At 47.8% G+C, this 22,246-nt stretch overlaps 1 protein-coding gene across 4 annotated transcripts in view; it reads left to right on the top strand.

Moving 5' to 3' along the window:
* Nucleotides 1-22,246, top strand: part of MTMR14 (myotubularin related protein 14) — a 175,678-nt gene that overhangs the window by 20,860 nt on the left and 132,572 nt on the right. For all 4 annotated transcript variants that reach the window (XM_063940996.1, XM_063940997.1, XM_063940998.1 and 1 more), the window contains exons 4-5: nt 19,679-19,754; nt 19,895-19,952. In XM_063940996.1, the coding sequence (XP_063797066.1) occupies nt 19,679-19,754; nt 19,895-19,952 (134 nt within the window). The remainder of the gene's footprint in view (nt 1-19,678; nt 19,755-19,894; nt 19,953-22,246) is intronic.

The following is a 22,246-nucleotide window of genomic DNA, read 5'->3' as shown; positions in this document are numbered from 1 at the left end:
CATACAGGATGCTTACCTGCGCATACCTATTGCCATGTCGCATCAGCAATATCTGGTTTGCTATTGGCAACCTACATTATCAATTACAGACCTTGCCTTTCGGACTGACCACGGCTCCTTGGATCTTCACCAAGTTCATGACGGCTCTTCTCCGCCGTCAGGCTGTCAGGATCATGCCGTATCTGGACAACTTGCTGATCCTGGCGAACTCCCCAGAGGTTCTCCTCAGTCATCTGGAACTAACGGTCCAATTCCTACAAGCCCACGGGTGGCTCATCAACTGGAAGAAGTCCTCGCTCATTCCTGCTCAGAGTATGGTGCACCTGGGGGCATTGCTGGACACACACAACCAACAATTGTTCTTGTCTCCAGAGAAAGTCCTGAAACTTCAGGACAGGATCAGAAACTTCCTCTCTCACCAGAGATTGTCAATTCACTCGGCAATGCAAGTTCTAGGCCTCATGGTGTTGGCATTCGACATGGTAGAGTTTGCTGAATTTCATTCCTGCCCTCCTCAACGATTAATCCTTTCCAAGTGGAACGGCCTGCCCCACCGGATCAGGTCTCAAATGATCTCCATGACTCCGGAGGTTCGTCTGTCACTGAGCTGGTGGCTACAGGACCAACAGTTGAGCAGGGGCCATCCCTTCTGGATCTCCAACTGGGTCCTCCTAACAACGGATGCTAGTCTGCAGGGTTGGGGCGCGGTGTTGGAGCAACACTCTCCAGGGTCGGTGGACCAGGGAGGAATCTCTCCTCCCGATAAACATTTTGGAATTGCGGGCAGTGTTCAATGCGTTGACACTGGCCCTGCCTCTGGTACAGAACAGGCCTGTTCAAGTACAATCAGACAACGCCACCACGATGGCTTACATAAATCATCAAGGCGGCACTCGAAGTCGCATGGCAATGATGGAAGTGTAAAAAATTCTCCAATGGGCGGAACGCCATCTGCCAGCCATATCGACAGTGTTCATTCCGGGAGTCCTCAACTGGGAAGCGGACTTCCTCAGTCGTCAGGACGTGCACGCCGGAGAGTGGAGTCTTCATCCCAAAGTTTTTAAATTCCTAGTGGACAAGTGGGGCCTACCAGATGTAGACCTGATGGCATCTCGACACAATCACAAGGTTCCGGTCTTCGGAGCTAGGATAAGGGATCCTCAAGCGGTGTTCGTGGACGCACTAGCAATTCCATGGAACTTTTCGGCTGCCCTACGTGTTCCCTCCAGTGTCACTCCTGCCCAGGGTAATACGGAAGTTCAAGCAAGAAGGAGTACTACTTCTTCTAGACGCTCCAGCGTGGCCCAGACAGCATTGGTTCTCAGACCTGCGGGGTCTCTCGATAGAGCGTCCTCTTCTACTTCCTCAGTGCCCAGACCTCCTCGTTCAGGGCCCTTGTGTCTACCCGGACCTGGCCAGACTGGCTTTGACGGCGTGGCTCTTGAAGCATCACTCCTGAGAGCCAAAGGATTCTCTGAGGCGGTCATTCAATCTCTATGTTAAAAGCCCGTAAACCAACTTCGCCTCGGATTTATTACAGGGTGTGGAATTCTTACTTCGCTTGGTGTGCTGCTAAGAATTATGATGCATATACTTTCAAAACATCAAGACTTTTGGCTTTTCTCCAGCAAGGCCTCGACTTGGGCCTTCGTCTGGCCTCCCTCAAGGTTCATATATCTCCCTTGTCAGTGTGGTTTCAGAGGAAAATTGTGTCTCTTCCTGACGTTCACACTTTCACTGTTCTACGGATTCAGCCTCCCTATTTCCCTCCTGTGGCTCCATGGGATCTGTCTGTTGTTGTTGAATGCCCTGCAAGAGTCTCCATTTGTACCTCTTGAGTCTGTGGATCTTAAATGCCTTACTTAATCGTTTTTCTGTTGGCTATTGCCTCCTCTAGGAGGGTGTCGGACTTAGTCACTTTATCCTGTCTTCCACTCTTTCTGATTTTTCACCGTGACCGGGCTGTTCTTCGAACTCGCCCTGGTTATTTGCCTAAGGTGGTGTCATCTTTTTACCTTAAGCAGAAGATTGTGGTTCCGGCTTTCATCTCTTCTGGTCTGTCCTCCAAAGAAAAATCTTTGGATGTGGTACGGGCTCTTCATGTTTGTGGAGAGGACTACCGCCATCAGAAGGTCTGATTCCCTTTTTGTACTTTTTTGGTTTTCACTAACGTGGCTGGCCTGCGAATAAGCAGACCTTAGCCAGATTAATTAGAATGGTGATTGCACAAGTCTATGCACAGGCTGGGCTCCCAGCCCCTGCTGCTATTAAAGCCCATTCTACTCTGTCTGTTGGACCTTCTTGGGTGGCCCGCAGTGGCGCGTCCGCAGAACAATTGTGCAAGGCCTCAATGTGATCCTCAGTGAACACGTTCATCAGGTTCTATGCCTTTGATACTTCTGCCTCCTAGGATGCTTCCTTTGGACGCCGGGTTCTTGTACCCGCTACAGTGCATCCCCTCCCATGACGAACTGCTTTAGGACATCACAGATGTTATTCCCTGGGGAATCCCAGTGTACCCCGCTGCAGAAAAGGAGATTTGTGGTAGACTTACCATGGTTTAATCTCTTGCTGTGAGGTACACTGGATTCCACAGGGCGCCCACCATGACGCACTTAGCTTCTTTGGGTTTGTATGGCATTAGCCGCTGGTCCCTTCTCCTGTCGTGAGAATGTGGTTCTATGTGGCTAACATCTACCGTCTCTTACCTGCTACTGCATTGGACTGGTTAACGAAACTGAGCTCCAGTGCCCGGAGGTGGGGCTATAGAGGAAGTGGTGCAGTGCATCCTGGGAACAGTCAAAGCTTTAGCCTGTTGGTGCCTCGGATCAAGATCCAACTCTACACCCTGATGTTATTCCCTGTGGAATCCAGTGTACCTCGCAGAAAGATTTAACCATGGAAGTCTACCATAAATCTCCTTTCTCAAATAGGTCTGTGTATTTCATAGCGATGTACTGTACAAGAGAACACATGAACGGACAAATTTAAATAGACACTAAATACACCAATAATGTAATAAAGTACAAGGATAGACTGAGAATAATTACCCAGCATTTTGGTATGTAAGACATGATAGAATTTTTTTACACAGCTCATTGTTGCACTGATTAGGGCTGATGCGGAGGAGCACACAAGTCCATTTGCAGGCTGTACCTTGTACTCCCAGTGCGCGTTCTGGCACTAAGTGTACGTAACTGTGGGTATTGCAGACTGGTAAGCAGCTCTGACACATCTCCAGCTGAGCAGGCGTGACTCTGGTGATGTCATGTGGAGTAAGTACAAAGGCTGTGCACAATTGTGCATACACGGAAATACACGTGTTTTCACACTGTAATGTGTGTGTTTAGGGCTGGGGCAAGTGTGCACAGATAATGGTGAGGGCTATGAAACCTTAGCGTACTGCAGCTGCAGCGCCCCTATCCTTATAATGCTGCAATTGGGGAAATATAGGTGTTTGGGGGCTCATTTAGCAATGAGTGCTAAAACTTGTTGTGAATGATAACAGCTGATTGGCTAGAGCACCATTTAACGGTCATGTGTTTGGAAAATGACAGTTGGGAGATGATTGGCTGGGGCACCATTTATTCTACGTAACGAGTTTCATCAGTCACAACAAGTTTTATCATTCGTTGATAAATGGGCCCATTAGTTCTGTGTACACAATGCAGCAGCAATTATGGACAACTTGCAATGAATGCTGCATCTACCCCAGTGTGTGTAATTTGTGAGACCTCAGACATAAAGCTGGTAATTACTATTCTAAAGAAAGAAAAGCACAACCTGAATAATGTAAGGATCATGGCTATAAATGTACTGTACACCAGATTGCAAGAAATATTACCAACAACTCACCTTAATTTCTTTATTGGTTCTTTTGATGGACAGAAGCCTTCTCACCTGTACGTCAGACAGTTCCTTGTGAAAAATACAGTAAGCTTAAGGGGGTATTCATTTAGAGCTGGGGTTTTTTTTTTCCAATTTTTTTAGGGTGAATGGGGATTTCCCTATTCAATAGCAGGGTAATTTTGTCTCCTACGCGAATCCACATGTTTTTGCACCTGCTCCTCGCGTTTTTGCCGATTTTGAGGCATTTTTCTCCAATGCCTTTTTGCTAAAAACAAGAAGTGAAAAGTCATTGCCCAAAATGCCTTAAAAATGGGCAAAAACGGCCCGCAACGCAGGGGGGTGAATTTGGTAGCTCTGAAATTGTTGGACCTAATTGAATACCTCCCTAAAGCACTTACAGAATAAATGTAAACACAAACATAATTGGCATCATAACATTGAAAGAATTTTGGAGTCTGTTTAGTAAGAAGCGTAAAATTGGCAACATGCGCTTTGCCTATTCTCTCAGCGATTGCACAGTATCTGCAGTCGTATACCTAGTAGGACAGAACAAGCAAAAAAGAGCTGTCCCAGCTAGGGGAATACTCGCAGGCTGAGGGCACTTTTGCCTGCTTGTAGCCTAGTGCCCATGTACAAACTGGGAAGGGAGTCGCAGGAGCGCTGCGTTGTAGACCGTAGACAACTATCTGCTTTTCTCCAGTACGCGCACACATAATGCCATCTAGAGATGGCGTTATGTTTTGGACAAGAGAGGAGCAATACCACACCTGGAAAGCTGCCATATCGATCTCAGACAGGAGAATAGAAAAGGCAGAGAAATCTATGAATTATCGGCCCTTTTCTACATTCCGAGTTGTTCGCTCGTTATTTTTTTTCGCAACGGAGCGATTAGTCGCTAATGCGCATGCGCAATGTCCGCAGTGCGACTGCGCCAAGTAAATTTGCTATGCAGTTTGGTATTTTACTCACGGCATTACGAGGTTTTTTCTTCGTTCTGGTGATCGTAATGTGATTGACAGGAAGTGGGTGTTTCTGGGCGGAAACAGGCCGTTTTATGGGTGTGTGCGAAAAAAAGCTGCCGTTTCTGGGAAAAACGCAGGAGTGGCTGGAGAAACGGAGGAGTGTCTGGGCGAACGCTGGGAGTGTTTGTGACGTCAAACCAGGAACGAAACTGACTGAACTGATCGCAGATACCGAGTAAGTCTGGAGCTACTCAGAATCTGCTAAGAAGTGTCTATTCGCAATTCTGCTAATCTTTCGTTCGCAATTTTGATAAGCTAAAATTCACTCCCAGTAGGCGGCGGCTTAGCGTGTGCAAAGCTGCTAAAAGCAGCTTGCGAGCGAACAACTCGGAATGACCCCCATGGAGAGGTGCAATATGGTGCTGTTTATAGCTGAATGATGGAGAAAAGCCATTTTTAGGCTTACTAAATAGATCCTTTAGTGGATTTTCATCCAAGGCTGTGAGGGGAGCATGGTAGCTGTGAGGGGAGCATGGTAGCTGTAGCCTGTAGGAAGAGTGGCAGCTCAGGGAAGCCAGGGAGCCTCAACCGGCTGCACTGAAGCTGGAAATGGTCCTTCCACTCACAGCAGAAAGGGCGAGCATTGCTCCATGTCACAAACTGACTCTGGTGTAATGAGCAGCGTGATCACCTGTCTGAGCCAGTGCACTAATGTACAGGAATGTGCTGCAGATCCTGTGATCATCATTTACTGCAGCCCGGAGCAGGCAGACCAATGCTAGACAGAAGTGTCTTTCCCAATCAGTTAAACACAAAATGTAACTTGCAGCAATGTATCTTAGGGGTCTATTCATGAAGCAGTGAAAAAAGTGGAGAAGCGAGTCTGTGGAGAAGTTGCCCATGGCAACCAATCAGTGTTGAGATAACGTTAATAAAGTGCATTTTATAAAATTATACGCAGCAGCTGATTGGTTGCCATGGGCAACTTCTCCACTGGTTCACTCCTCCACACTTTTCACTGCTTCACGAATAGACCATTAAGATTGGGGCATTTTCGCGCAAGCTCTGCGGCATCTACCCATCTGTATCCTAGTATGAAGAGAGAGAGAGATCATTCTAGGAATGTGTACAGCTCATGAGGTGCTGGATGTGCACAGGAAATACAAACGTACACTTACCCCCTGACCACACACACAAGGCTGGTGATTGCTGGGCCTCACTCTGTGTGTAGGTTACTAGAACATCCCAGTCACAGTGCAGCTGCATTATACACCTACATTTATATCCCTGTCACAGGAGTAAATGTTTCTGTATTTTGTCACTGTGAATTATTAATAAGGACCCCGTAATCCTGCTATTTATTAAGATATTGTTATAATTAACAATGATAATCATAATTATTATATCACGTGCAGTTTCACATCTGTATTAAGACTGCAGCCAAGTCCCCGGGGTTCGGGGGTTTACCCAAGGAGGGGAGCTTTGTCCTGTTCTCTCCTCCCTCACCCTTTTGGCGCACTCCCTTTCATAAGGCTGCTCACAAAAGGTTCTGCACTCTCTTCAGTGGCCGTTGTACACCGATAACACGGACAGAGATAAAGTACCAGCCAATCGGCTCCTAACTGTCATTTTTCAAAGACACCCTGTGACATGGCATTTCGCAGTTGATTGGCTGGTACTTTATCTCCATCTGCTTTATCTCCATCCAAAGCTTAGTAAATAAACCCCTAAGTCCCATATCAGATTTGTCATGGAGAGTGCAGATCCTCCTATAGGCAATACATCGTAGACTGGTGCCTGGCCAATTTCCATACCTCCCCTATATGGGTGCGGTATAGGGACACTGACTAAGGAAGGTTTTCCATTTCTATGTGCAAAGTGCTGCCCTATGTATCATTCACTTTCATTATGTCTATCTATCTATCTATCTATCTATCTATCTATCTATCTATCTATCTATCTATCTATCTATCTATCTAAGTAAAATCAACTAATTAATAAAATGCAATTAATAGATAACTGGATATACCTAAACTCAGCAATTAGACTTACAACAGGACAAGCTCCGCCCGCCACTGACAATCTTTGTCAGGCTGCCCCTTCGGGACTTCCCCGATTTTATGCTGTCAAAAGGATGGCACTGAGGAAAATAATCCGCCTCTGATGCTGCTCTGCTCAGTGCTGTAAATGATGGTACGGCAAGCCAAGCTCCGCCCGCTGTATGTTAAATTTGTAATGTTTGCAGGGATAGGTTGACTCTATTCCAAAGTGCCCTTGGTCTCCTTGCTTAGCTTCTCACTCTTCTTAGGGCTCCTCCTTTGAGGTAAAAAGGTAAATATTTTTGCACAACACTTAAGGTGCATACACACGGAGAGATTTTTACTATGAGAGATTTTGACTGAGAGATTTCCCTTGAACTGGCAGTAGGAGATTTTGACTAACTTTACCAGAGATTTTGTCTAACTATGCCAGAGATTTTGGCTATGGGAAATTTTGGCTATCTCATTTAAATAAGGGGATGAGTGGGGGAGTGTCATATATAGGACGATTTTACAGGGTGGCTGGTATTTAAATTAGAGATGAGCGGATTCGGTTTTACTCGGTTTTACTCGGTTCTCAAAACCGAATCTTATTGGCTCACGGATGTCACATGTTTTGGATAGCCAATAAGATTCGGTTTTGAGAACCGAGTAAAACCGAATCCGCTCATCACTAATTTAAATAGCTAAAAGTTTTTTTTTTAAATTGCGTGGGGTCCCCCCTCCTATGTATAACCAGCCTCGGGCTCTTTGAGTCAGTCCTGGTTGTTAAAATACAGAGGAAAAAATGAGTAGGGTTCCCCCATATTTAGACAACCAGCACCGGGCTCTGCGTCCGGTCCTGGTTTAAAAAATACGGGGGACAAAAGACATTTTTAAAACCAGCACCGGGCTCCACTAGCCAGGGAGATAATGCCACAGCCGGGGGACACTTTTATATTGGTCCCTGCGGCCGTGCCATTACCCCCCCAATAGTCACCCCTGGCCGGGGTACACTGGAGGAGTGAGGACCCCTTAAATCAAGGGGTCCCCCGCTCCAGCCACCCAAGGGCCAGGGGTGAAGCCCGAGGCTGTCTCCCCTCCCCCCCCCCCCCCACCCCATCCATGGGCGGTGGATGGGAGGCTGATAGCCTTTCAAAATGACATAAAAAGAATATTGTCTTTGGAACTACAAGTCCCAGCAAGCCTCCCCCACATGCTGGTACTTGGAGAACCACAAGTACCAGCATGCGGGGAAATAACGGGATCGCTGGTACCTGTAGTTCCACAACAAAAGAAATACCCAAATAAAAACACACCGTGAAAGTAAAACTTTATTTAAACACACTCACACATACTTACCTACATCCCATGCCGCCAATCACGTCCCCTTGTCCAGTAGAATCCAATAGGGGTACCTGTAAAAAAACAAAACAAAAAAAAACACCATCCCCTTTTTACACATTACGGCAGACAGCGCACCCATTTAACACATTACAGCAGACAGCGCACCCATTGTACACATTACGGCAGACAGCGCACCCATTTTACACATTACAGCAGACAGCGCACTAATTTTACACATTACGGCACACAGCGCACCCATTTTACACATTACGGCACACAGCGCACCCATTGTACACATTACGGCAGACAGCGCACTCCACCATCATGCCTGCGGGACAACAGCAGCCGGGACAACAGCAAGCAGCCCCGCCAGGCAACAGAGCACTATCTCCGTCTCGCTCTTGCTCTCTCCTCCCTCCCCTGCCCACCCCACCCCCCTCAGGGACAGCTATGGACACACCACATAGCTGCTCCCCCCCCCCGCACTAGCTGTCACCATCTCTCGGGGCCAGCCACGGACACAACACACAGCTCTGGCCAAGCGCACCCCCCCCCCCCCCCCCTCCTCACAGCCAGCTACGGACAGAGCGCACCACCGCCCGGCCGCCGCCTAACCCCCCCGGCCAGCAACGGACACACCACACAGCGCACAAGGCTCTGCCCAAGCGCCGCCCCCCCGGCTGTCAGCAGCCCTCAGGAATAGACCACCGCCCGGCCACCGCCGCAAAGCTCTCCCCCCCCGGACCTGCAACGGCTGTCGGCTGTCAGCTTGAAACGCACAGCGCTTCCACCAGCATCTCCCCCCCTTCCCCACCTCACGAAGCAGCAGCTAGGCAGAGGAGAGCAGCGGGAATTGGCCAGGCACCTCGCAATCATACTCACGTCTGGAGCTCCTGAATGCTGCTGGCTCTTCCCTCTTCAGTCTCCGCACACTGAGCTATGGGCGGCGGGGAGCGGCTAGAAGGAAACAGATCGCTATCGCTGGGAAAAATCGCTTGTGCACACAAAATATGAGCGATTTTAACTAACTTTTTCAGCGACATAGTCTAAATTGACTTGCCTGCACAGTCTATTTTTCCCAGTGATAGCGACCTGGCGGGGACGCGCATCGCTATCGCTGGCTGTGTACACACGGAGCGATATGCACTAACTTTATGAGCGATTTTGACTATATAGTCAAAATCGCTCTGCTATATCGCTCCGTGTGTATGCACCTTTAAGGTCACTGGGAGAGCTGTCGGTACCCTTTACACAGCAGATAAGCAGTTGCTGACTATCAAGCTTTCCTTTAATTCATTAAAGCGTCACAATATCTCTCTCCTTTCCTCCTATTGCTCTCTGAGAGGTTCGGCAATGTTTAGTTCAAGTGACAGGTTACCCTCTGATAATTGACACTATTCTCTCCTGACTGGAAATAGGTTGGTTAACTACTTATATCTGAAAGATATATATATATATATATATATATATATATATATATATTTACAGTACCAGTCATAAGTTTGGACACCTTTTTTTCTCATTCTAAGGAGTCAGGGTACAGGCACGCGGGTGCGTGAGGTGGGGGTACAGGCACGCGGGTGCGTGAGGTGGGGGTACAGGCACGCGGGTGCGTGAGGTGGGGGTACAGGCACGCGGGTGCGTGAGGTGGGGTACAGGCACGTGGGTGCGTGAGGTGGGGTACAGGCACGCGGGAGTCGGGGTACAGGCACGCGGGTGCATGAGGTGAGGATTTGATAGACTAACCAGGGTTTTCAACATGCGTCCCTCTGCACATCCCAGCAGGTCCTACCACAGTTTTAGCATTCCTTAATACCAGCACTGTGGTGGGGCATGCTGGTATATGTGGTTCCGCAGCAGCAGGGGGCCACATGTTGAGCCCCACTGGGCTAGATCAACCTTGTCAGCTGATATATAATTCTTATGATTTGCAGCCATTGAGAACCAGCAGTACTATAAATAATAATAAAGCTTAGTCAGATTTGGGCAGAGACACCTCCTGGCATTGAGGCCTCCTAAATTGGGACAAAACCCAAATTTCTATGCTCAGACACGCCCACTTTCAGGTGAGCTCTCCCCATTATAAAATCCATGAGCAACCCTAATTGTGCAAACAAAGTACAAAAGAAAATAACAGCGCACTTACCTTTCTACTGCAGAATGGCCAGCATACGCTGAAAGGGAAGCAGCCCATGGCTGCACCCTCTTCCCTCCTCTCCTGTACTATATACTAAAATGCAAAACTTATAAACTAAATATAACTTACACTATAGTAACTAAACCTAACACTAAAGGGGGGTACACACGAAGCGATGTTTGGCTACTTTCTAAGCAATCTGACTAGATTGCTTAGAAATTAGCTGAACATCGCTTCGGGTGTAGGGGCGACAGCGATGCGCGGTCCCACGCGTCGCTATCGCTGGTGCTAGATTGGCCTGCATGCAGACACAATCTAGCAGGTCGCTCATTTCGCGCGCTGTGCTGAGCGGTTGGAGAGTTGTGTGCTGAGTGGTCTGCTAGACGCTCAACACACATCTCTGGGGAAATCTCCCCGTCAGTACGGCCCTTAAGAAGACTTATTATAAAAACCATTACTAGCAATCTAATCAAATGCCACCAGCACCAACAATCTCTTCCTGCTCTAGGAGCTACCATGAGACAGGATATACCCTAGTGTGCTGCTCTGGCTTACCACTCATTGAGCGGTATCCAATTAGCCGTGATGATGGGTGTATTTTGCGTTTTGTTTCACCCCTATCCAATTACCTCGTGCGAAAAACACCCATTTTTTTTGTGCGAAAATACATAGGCCCAGTGAAAAGCCGCAGACCGATGTATTTCGTGGCTCATTTCACGTAAAAAATGGTCCCTTATCTGGGATTTGGCTTCCCGATTCCTGATAAGTGGGGGGGATAAGCGTCAGTTATTAGGGCTAATAGGATAGGCCCCCGGCGAACCAATTAGCTGCAGTACATTACAGCGGCTAATTGGATACTGCCCATTATGTCATCATAGGACTCAATGCCACCAGTTCCAAGAATCTCTTCCTGCTGTAGGGGCTACCACGAGACATTGTAAACCCTAGTGTGCTGTCCTGGCTTACCACTCACTGTGTCATGATAAGATCATTATGATGTCATCGCACAGACATTAGCAACAGCCATACAGGCAAATATTTGTATGGCATAAAAGACTGTGTATATGTGTAAGCAGGGGCAGAATAGCATATCTCCCATCTGCCCCAATTCACACATGGGGCAGACTTACTTTGTGCCAGTGTCACATTTCTGAATGCTGTGAGCTTGATCACGCATTGCCAAGGACCATAGTAAACTTTGGGTAGGGGGGGGCTGGCGATGCTGCTCTAGCCTCCCAGGGCACCCGCTGTGCTCTCAGAAGGGCAGAGCAGATGCCTCTACTGATCATGTGCAACCTTGATAAAGCCATAACAGCGACACGTGCATTGTCAGAACACCCGCTGTGTATTGTTCTGGTAACAGTGATGTGTTACTGTGTGTGCGTGAGGGTTAGTCAGTGGAGCTAGGTAGTGGGGGTATCCGCAAGCCATAGAATAGATAGGTGATGATTACTGATTGGGTGAGTCAGTACAGCCAATCTATAGTGTAAGGCTGGATACACACTAGAATATTATCTGTCCAGTCTTTCTGGTTGGAACAAATTGACCATTTGCTCCCATAGTGGTTATCCAGTCTAAGAGTAGGGATCCTCTGGTAGAAATAATTATATTTCTACTGACTAAAGGAATAAAGACTGTTACAATGAAAGCCGATTCTCTCAGCTAAATAAACATCATATGTGTGTTATTTAATAACCGTTACCCGTCAGTGTAATCTACCCTGTATAGCACTATCTGCTGGCACATTGGCTGGTATTCAGTTAGCTGCGATACTTACAGCAGTTAATGGATTCGGCTGGGGCTATCCAAATAGCCCTGATAATCGGCATTTATAGAGGATTATGTTGCGGGTGCATCAGGCACCCAAAGCATGATCCGCAATAAGCGACTGTCGGAGCCGCAATAACACATCCCGTTCCCATGTATTATTGCACGATCGCAGGCCCTCTTTTAGCCATTGAAAATGGCATATAATTGGATTGCGGGATAATGACCATCAGGCTGTTCTTATCTGCTGAAAAAGGATTGCACCTAATTGGATACCCCATATTATGTGCAACTATAGTAGCCTATAGCCTATCCTGTATAACACTGGTTTACTGACACATTATGTGTAACTATAGCAGCCTATCCTGCATAACACTGGCTTACTGACACATTATGTATAAATATAGCAGCCTATCCTGTATAACACTGGCTTACTGACACATATGTGTAACTATAGCAGCCTATCCTGCATAACACTGGCTTACTGACACATGTGTAACTATAGTAGCCTATCCTGCATAACACTGGCTTACTGACACATTATGTGTAAATATAGCAGCCTATCCTGTATAGCACTGGCTTACTGACATATAAGTAGAGCTTACCCTGTATAAGACTGTCTTACTGACATATAAGTAGAGCCGACCCTGTATAAGACTGTCTTACTGACATATAAGTAGAGCCTACCCTGTATAAGACTGTCTTACTGACACATAAGGGTAAATTTACTAAGATGGGATGTTGCCCATAGCAACCAATCAGATTCCAGGTATTATCTTTTTGAAGGATTCAGATAAATGAGATGTAAAATCTAATTGGTTGCTATGGGCAACATCCCATGTTAAATAGAACTCCCATTTTAGTAAATTTACCCCATTGTATGTACCTGTAGCAGCCTACTAACCCTAAGCATTAACACCCTAACCTCTCCCTAATTATAACCCCTAATCCAAATACCTTAACCCAAACTGATAAACCAACCCTAATACATTATCCGTAATACCCTAATCGAACCGCTGAAACAACCCTAATACCCTATCATTTCAGACTCACTAATAATAACTTTACATATAAAGGAACAACACGGATCCATAATTAGTGGATGGAACAGACAGTAAGTTTTTGCTGCAGTAATAGCCGGATATATATAATAATAATTTTTTTTTATATAAAGGGAATTAAAAAGTTGGGTAAACAGGTGGAAAAGGGGGCACTGGAATTGCTCTGTGAATAGCGCTGATCACAGGAGAACAATGGTTCTACTCTATAAGACTTGACATTGTATATTTATTCTTCTAGCACCCCATGGTAATTTTTATCATGTTTTAACAAATATGAGTTGAGGATATTGTAGAGGTCACAGAGACACAAACAAACTGCTGCATCAAATTAGGGGTCCATTTCTTTCCTAACCCAAGCCTTGGATGAAGTGCCACAGAGGAAAACTTTTCACATGTACAGATATGTCCTCCTACATCCAACCTCAGTTCGCCATGCAGCGCGAGATTCCTCATACATCCAGCCTCAATACGCCATATAGTGCAAGATACCTCATACATCTAACCTCAATACACCATGCAGTGCGAGATGCCTCATACATCCAGCCTTAATACGCCATGCAGCGCAAGATGCCTCATACATCCAGCGGCAGCGGTCACCGGCCTTATGAGGTGCAGAGCCACTTCACCGCAGGTTCTGAGTGGTTGTTGTTCAGCGGGGCACTGCGCCTTGGCTGTCACAGCCGCAGCACGCAGCACACCCCTAATACTGCCTGAAGGTGACATCGGTGGTGAGTACAAACCGGGGGCACCGCTAGGGGTCCCCTGGTTCAAAGTACCTATGACCACAGGCGCGTCGTACGGGACCCTCCTGGTGGGGTCCCGCTAAGATCCCTTGTGTAGAACTGTCGCAAAAGGGCTTGACTAGCACTTGTGTGATGTTTTAAGCTATGAAAGAGACTTTGCCAGTATGAATATTCATTATAGCTCCGGCGCCATTAGAGGGGGTGGAGCTAACTCAGAGCGGGACCTGAGGCGTTTTGGCGCCTTCCTCTGCTTACAGCAGCCATCTATAGCACACACACAGCGCTTCCTGCCTCACAAGACACGCTGGAAAACTGTAACAGGGTGTAGCAAAGGGGGAGAGCCGCTTGTGTACATCCTGATCCTCTGTAGGACTAAAATTGTTAGTGTTTACTGTGTTTAGAAAGCAGACAGTCTCACTGGGACTGTTCAGCTCAGGGTGTGCTGGTGTTCTCTCTCATCTGTGTCTCCTCACACATACAGTAGGGCAGGCTTGCATTATAAGTCTGTGTGTATGTTATTGTGCTTACTGTGAAACATAGGTAAGCACAAGCTGTGCAGTGTATGTCACACCAGATTCTCTCCCTTATGTAATGATTCTGTTTCCTGTGAACAATGCAGTCAATCTTCACAAATCAGTGAAGGGGCTGGGGGAGAGGGTCCAGAGCCTCACTGGTTAGGGTCTCTTAAGACTATGATGTCAGATATGGCTTCCCAGCTTACGGCTAACGAGCAGAAGACTCAGCTACTACAACAAGCTGTTGCAGATTTAGCTGCTAGGGCAGATGCACAGCTCCCCCTCTCTCATGCAGGTCCACAGAAGCGTGGTTTACCTGCTCTGCTATCTGATACAGATGATGATATTCCATATGATGGGATTGACCTGGATCCCATTAGTGGGGATCCCGATTCTACTCAGGGTATTGAACCCCTCATTTTGGCTATAAAGGGATGTGTTAAAGCTCCCTCTAGAGGACGCTGCATCACAGAAGTAGTTTTTCTTTGTCCAAAACAAGCCCAATGTCACTTTCCCAGATTCTCCAGAGTTAGATTACTTATTCAAACAGGCCTGGAAAAATCCAGACAAAAAATTCCAAGGGGGAGATTCAATTGTTTAAAAAGTCAGTTGAGTGTCTGTTTTTTTCCTATCTAATAGACAGGAAAAAACAGACACCCGACTGACTTTTCAAACATTTGAATCCCCCCCCCCCCCCCCCCCCCCCCTTCCAAGTGTCCAAAAAATTTTTGCGCATTTTCCTATTTGCTCCTGAAGGTAGAAAGTTTTGGGAGGAACCCCCTGGGGTTGATGTCTCAGTCTCTCGCCTTGTCTAAGAAGGTGGTGCTGCCTGCCCCGGGCTCCTTTACTATGAAGGATCCTGGGGATCGAAAGATAGAGACTACCCTAAAATATATATACACTGCAGCCGGTCTTTCACAGAGACCGGTCATTGTGGGTTGCTGGATGACCCGCGCTATTCATTCTTGGGCCACGCAAATTCAGGGGGGGCCTCTCTGGGTTATGCCCTTAGTTGCTATGGTAACCCTCCTGAAGCACATTGAGGACACTACCCGTGCCCTCTGTGATTCCCTCAAGGAGATGGGGAACATTAATGCTCGGACGTCTGCCATGGCAAGGCCTTATGGTTGCGTCAGTGGATTGCGGACGCAGAATCCAAGCGTAATGCGGAATCCCTCCCCTTTTCTGGGGAATGGCTTTTTGGGGTTGAACTGGATACATGGATTTCCAAAGTCACGGCTGGGAAATCCACGTTTCTCCCCTCTGGTGCCCTGCCGGTGAGACGCTCCTAATTGGCGCCGTCTAGCCAGTCCTTTCGATCTCGGATCAAGGGCCAGCGGTGCCGCCAATGCGGCTAGAGGCACCAGAGGTAAGTTCAGAAAGCCTGCAAGTACCAGGCCTCAGCTTGACGGTGCCCACCCACCCCGAGGGGACCTCGAGGAGGGAGCCCGACTGCGTCACTTCAGCCGCGTCTGGTAGACCTCCTGCTAAGATGGCTGTGTCAGAGAGCTCATTTCCCAGGGCAACAAGCTGGATTTCGACAGTACTCCTCCCCCTCCCCAACGATTTTTCGAATCAAGCTTACAAGCTTTGGAGGATATGCAAGTTACGTTGCAACAGGCTATGCGGAAGTTGGTCCAGTCCCATGTTATTGTTCAAGTCTCACTACCGCAATGCGGCAAGAGGTTTTACTCAAAAGCTGTTTGTGGTGCCTAAGCCGGACGGTTCGGTCAGGCCCATTCTGAATCTGAAAAGACTTGAATCCTTATTTGAGGGTGTTCAAGTTCAAAATGGAATCCCTGCGAGCAGTGATTGCGGGCCTGGAAAAACAGGAATTTATGGTCTCCTTGGATATCAAGGACGCCTACCTACATGTTCCAATTTGGCCGCCTCATCAGTCGTACCTGCAGTTTGCCCTGCTGGACAATCACTTATAATTCCAGGCAATGCCTTTCGGCCTGTCTACAGCCCCGAGGGTTTTCACGAAGGTGATGGCGGAGATGATGTTTCAACTCCGGGTCCAGGGGGTCAGTGTGGTCCCTTATCTGGACGATCTTCTGATAAAGGCAAGACACAGGGAGTTTTTGCTGCTCCATATCGACCGCACCATCCGTCTTCTGTCTGACCATGGGTGGATCCTTAACTTACAGAAGTCCCACCTGGAGTTAACTCAGAGGCTCCTGTTCCTGTGGATTTTGCTGGATACTGTGGCTCAGAAGGTGTTTCTACCAGAGGACAATGCGAAAACAGTTCCAGAGATGGTCCGCATGGTGCTCCATCCTACTCGAGTGTCCGTACATCTTTACATAAGATTGTTAGGAAAGATTGTTGCCTCATACGAGGCGATCCAGTATGGGAGGTCCCATGCCAGAACGTTTCAGTTGGATCTCCTGAGCAAGTGGTCCGGATCGCATCTCCAGATGCACTGGATGATTCAGCTGTCACCTCCAGGCCAGGATTTCTCTCCTGTGGTGGCTACAGTCCTCCAATCTCCTAGAGGGCAGGAGTTTTGGGAATCAGGATTGGACCCTTCTCGCGATGGATGCGAGTCTGAGAGGATGGAGTGTTGTCACCCAAGGGGCGCAGTTCCAGGGCAGGTGGTCAGCCCACGAAAGCCTCCTTCCAATCAACATTCTGGAACTTCGGGCGATCTACTATGCTCTGCTTCAGGCCTCTTCTGCTCCGGGATCGAGCGATACAGATACAGTCAGACACCGCCACGGCGGTGGTGTATATCAATCGACAGGGAGGGACAAAAGCAGAGCCTGGATTGGCCTCGGAGGGTGTGCTGTGCGGATCTTCTGGACATGTCCGTCGAAGACCCTTGGCCTCTACCACTCAGAAGAGATCGTCTTCAACAAGGACCGTTCATCTACCCAGACTTACGGCAACTTCATTTGACGGCATGGAGGTTGAGCGGAACAACCTAGCTCACAAGGGCCTTTCCAAGAAGATTATTGCAACCATTGTTCAGGCCAGGAAACCTGAGACATTAAAACACTATCATCATATCTGGAGAAATGTGTCTCTAGGTGCGAGGAACGCACGTATCCTCCTGCAGAGTTTCACTTGGGACGTTTCCTATGTTTCCTGCAGGCTGGTGTGGATAAGGGCTTATGTCTGGGTTCTATTAAGGTCCAAATTTCAGCTCACTCAATTTTCTTTCAGAAGAAATTGGCTGTGTTGCCAGAAGTTAAGACCTTCTTGCAAGGGGTACTCCACATACAACCTCCCTTTGTGCCGCCTACGGCACCATGGAATTTCGATGTTGTGTTGGAATTTCTACGGTCCTCCTGGTTTGAACCTTTGATGACGGTAGAAGACAAGTACCTCACGTGGAAGATGGTGATGTTACTGGCCCTGGCTTCTGCTCAACATGTCTCGGAATTGGGGCCTTATCATGTAAAAGTCCGTACTTGTTCTTTTAGGAGGACAGAGCGGAGTTCCGGACTAGACAGAAGTTCCTGCCGAAGGTTGTCTTCGCGTTTCACCTGAATCATCCTATTATAATTCCATTCAGTTCTGACGCTTCTGCTCCTCTGGAGGCATTGGATGCTGTGCGTGCCTTGAAGATCTATGTCAAATTCACAGCTCTGGTCAGAAAAACAAAGTCCTTGTTCGTGCTCTATGAGGCGCAGAAACAGGGTTGCCCTGCTTCAAAGCAGTCCATTGCTCATTGGATTAGGCTTACTATCCAACAGGCCTATGTGTCGGCAGCCTTACCTGTTCCTAAGTCTCTGAAGGCCCACTCTACAAGATCAGTGGGGTCTTCCTGGGCGGATGCCCGTGGTGTCTCGGCCTTGCAACTATGCCGAGCTGCTACCTGAAGTTCTACAAATTTGATACCCTGGCCAAAGAGGATATCCTATTTGGGCAGGCGGTGCTGCAGCAGTCTCCGCACGTTCCCGCCCGTTCTGGAAGCTTTGGGACGTCCCCATCATTCTAGTTTCCCCCAATATCCCTTATGGATGCTAGAGAAATAGGATTTTAATACCTACCGGTAAATCCTTTTCTCGTAGTCCATAAGGGATATTGGGGGTCATTCCGACCCGATTGCTCACTGCAGTTGTTCGCCGCGATCGGGTCAGAATTGCGCATGCGCTCTGCCTGATTGACAGGCAGAGGCGGTCGATGGGCGGGAGGGGGTGGCACGGCGGCGGTAGGCCGCCGTTATGGGGGCGTGGTCCGGCCATCGCAGGTGTGGCCGGACCGTGGGGGGGGGGCGCAGCGGCTGCGTGACATCACACGCAGCCGCTGCGACCAGTGGCAGCGACGAGCATCTCCCGGCCAGCCGCAGGAGCTGCGCTGGCCGGGAGTTACTCAACAAGTACAAAAGCATCACCGCTGTGCGATGCTTTTGTTCTTGTGCGGGGGGAAGGGGGGGGGGGCGGACAGACATGCGGGGCGGACTAGCCCTGTGCTGGGCGCCCCCCCCGCATGTCTGGGAACATGATCGTAGCTGTACTAAATTTAGCACAGCTACGATCAACTCGGAATAACCCCCATTGGGCGCCCGCCTCAGTGAGTTGACTTTTCTGCAGGTTCTTGTTCTATGGTTACCTGTTCAGCTGTTGCTGTTGTTGTTACCAGCCGTTGCTGGTTGTTTTGTGTTAGTGGTGTGCTGGTATTTGAATCTCACCACCTTTTGTTATCATGTTCCGTCTCTCATATGTCCTTTTCCTTTTTTTACCTATAACTGCCTGTGGGAGGGGGCATAGAGGGGAGGAGCCAGCACACCCAGTGGAAGAAATTTAAAGTGCACTGGCTCCTTTGGACCCTGTCTATACCCCATCGTACTAGTTTCCCCCAATATCCCTTATGGACTACGAGAAAAGGATTTACCGGTAGTTGTTAAAATCCTATTTTCTGTGGTGTGCCAAATGGGGTTGTTTGGCGTCATTGGGAGATAAAGGTATGTGAACACTCTGTAAACATTACATTTATGATCAAAAAGGCATTAGGGCAGTGGTTCCCAAATTCTGTCCTCTAGTTTTCCTAACATTCCAGATTTTAAGGATGCTTAAGCACAGGTAACTTTAATTAGTACCTCTGTCCATTTGATTATATCATCTGTGCACAAACATGGATAGCCATAAAACCTGGACTGTTAAGGTGCCCTGAGGACCGAGTTTGGGAAACCCTGCATTTGACATATTGAATTGTCAATGAGTCTTGGGTTGGAGACAGTGGCTTTCAAAATGGTGCCTTAAAATGTTCTAAAGAATGGATTGGACAATGTCATATGTTCTCACTGTAAGTCTCTTTCCTTCTTGTTGCAGCACATCTGCAGGTCGGCGACGCTGGCAGGATGGGGAGAACTTTATGGTCGCACCGGGTATAATTATATTTTCTCAGGTTTGTTCTCGCTTTTTATAGTATAAGAATAACGGCTGTTGGTGTACCCATCTTCTATAAGATGCACAGTACGGTAGTATACCTCACAGTGACATTGATGTAATTTAATTTTCTGCTGGTGACCTGTGGATTTCCTGCAGGGGGCTCTGACGATGCCTGGGCGGATACAGAAGTAGTGGAGGAAGACGCCGCAGCCAGGTAGGTGTAAAACGTGCAGTTTATGCTCGCTTAAAATCATATGCAAGTATAAAAATGATCACCGAGTCCACAAAGTGTCAACATTACATATTCGAGGTAGAAGTCTCAGAAATTGTGTAAAGAAACTGGGTTCATAAATCTTTTTCCCAAAGAATGATTCTTCTGTAGTTATGTCCTCAATTTCAAGATACATAAAACAAAAGAAGAAAATGGAAATAGTGTAATACTTTCCAGTGCAAATCATATACACCTCAAGTGTGTGTCTAAATCTGAAAACGGGTGGGGGGCGTGGCTTGACACAGCATGGTGTAGGCAGCTTCCTGCCAGAGCTCCTGCTAATATCCTGATCTATCTCCTGTTTCCCTGGTGTTCTGTGGCTGAAAATTTCTGCAAGAGTGCAGTACCCCCCTCTGCTCCTGCAGTGTGAATTTGGGGATCCTCTGTGCCAAGAGTCCTAACTTACTGGCTGGTGAAGTCTGTGACTGGATCCTGAGGCAGACTCTGCTCTCAGTGTGGCTGGTGCTCCTGCTGCAGCTCTGCCCTCACTCAGCTGCTGGGGCCAGTGTGCTGGTGAGCTTGTATTATACACAGCACACATTCCACTGCCTGTCCCCTTCTCCCCTGGTGCAGATATTACTGAGCACATAGTATTACAGAGACAACACTCCCTGTGAATGTGGGACAGAGCTTTAACTATAACCGTAGTGCAGGGAAGAGCACTGTATGCCTGGCTCCCTCTCACCTCTAGAACACATGTGCTGGACTCACACGCCTGCGTTCTTTGGATGAGCCGAGCTCCTGTGTGTATAACTCTGCTCCCTTTCTACCAGTGGATCTTCCTCTTGCTCCTACAGTATATTGCTTCTTCCCCCTGCAGCCATGTTTAATCCTGTTCTTACTTCTGGACATTCGGTCTCAATCATCCTGAAGGCTATCGCGGAATCCGAGCAAAGGGTTCTTAATATGTTTGGAGTAGAGACTGTTGCAGTGACTGATTCTCCTGTGGGGTCCACCTGTCCGCCGGTGCTGCTACCCTCGGAACCTTTGGGGGAGCTTGTATCTGTGGTGCCTGCCGCTCCGCTACAGTCGATGCTTAATGCTGGAGGTTCCTCCGACGAACGCATTGTGAACAAAATGGGGGAGTTGCGGATTCTTCCTGCGCATATTCACCATTATTTGCAGAGGGTGATGGCGCGTGGGATGTCGGTGACTGCCTCCGTCTCATCGTTGGTGACTGTATGGACCTCCATTGCAATTTTCTTTGAGGCTCCGCAGTGTGACCTCCTTGATAAAGGGGGAGAACGGTATTGTATCATTTTGCAGTTAGTTGTGATGTTTGGGAGAGGGACGGTTCTCCAGTCTACATTTACCGTGGAACTGTGGCCTACCCTCTTATCTATCCGGCTAATGCTGTGCGGGATGGTTGCTGGCTCCACTACCTTCCTGACTACTGCTCGTGTACCGCTAAATGACTTGATTCCAGAGTGGGCTTATCCTCCGGACTGATCTTCTTTCTTTCCAAGTCTGTATAATACCTCACTGGTTACCGGGTCCTTGGCTGTGTTCTATTTTGTTGTTGATACTTTCTTAAATACTATGTTCTATTCTGTTTTTTGTATGTCTTACCATTGATATAATTTCGTTATTTGATGGTTCTAAGATATGTTTTATTTGACCATCGCTTATTTAAGGGTTACATATCCCTATATACTGTTGTATCTGTAGGGTGCTACTAGCACTATTCCTTATATTTCCGGGTCGCTTATCATATCTCCATATTTGCATATTCATTTTTTTTTTATTCTCATATGAGGGAGATCTACTCTATTTACTGTTCGGCCATATTTCTTCTTTTGTTTTTTATTTACCCCAGTCACTTATTTTTTTTCCATTTATCCTGGTATAAGGGAGGGGAGGGAGGGAGGGGGGTGTTATACAGTTAGGTCACGTAGTTTAATGGGGGGTGGGGGGTTTGGGGATCCAGCTATACCTAGGTTGGGGATAGGCTATACAGGGTGGGGGGTTTTGAGGTGGTTTGTTTTGGGGGGTTTTGTTTTTTGTTCTGTATTGTAGGGATTTTTGTTTTATCTCTATGAGCAGCAGAGGTCTTAGAATTTTAATTTTCTCTGACGTCCTAAGTGGATGCTGGGACTCCGTAAGGACCATGGGGAATAGCGGCTCCGCAGGAGACTGGGCACAACTAAAAGAAAGCTTTTGGTCTAACTGGTGTGCACTGGCTCCTCCCTCTATGACCCTCCTCCAGACTTCAGTTAGAATCTTGTGCCCGGCTGAGC

Source organism: Pseudophryne corroboree, chromosome 9 (assembly GCF_028390025.1).
Source record: "Pseudophryne corroboree isolate aPseCor3 chromosome 9, aPseCor3.hap2, whole genome shotgun sequence".
Lineage (NCBI taxonomy): Eukaryota > Metazoa > Chordata > Amphibia > Anura > Myobatrachidae > Pseudophryne > Pseudophryne corroboree.
This window is presented reverse-complemented; position numbering and strand designations above follow the sequence as displayed.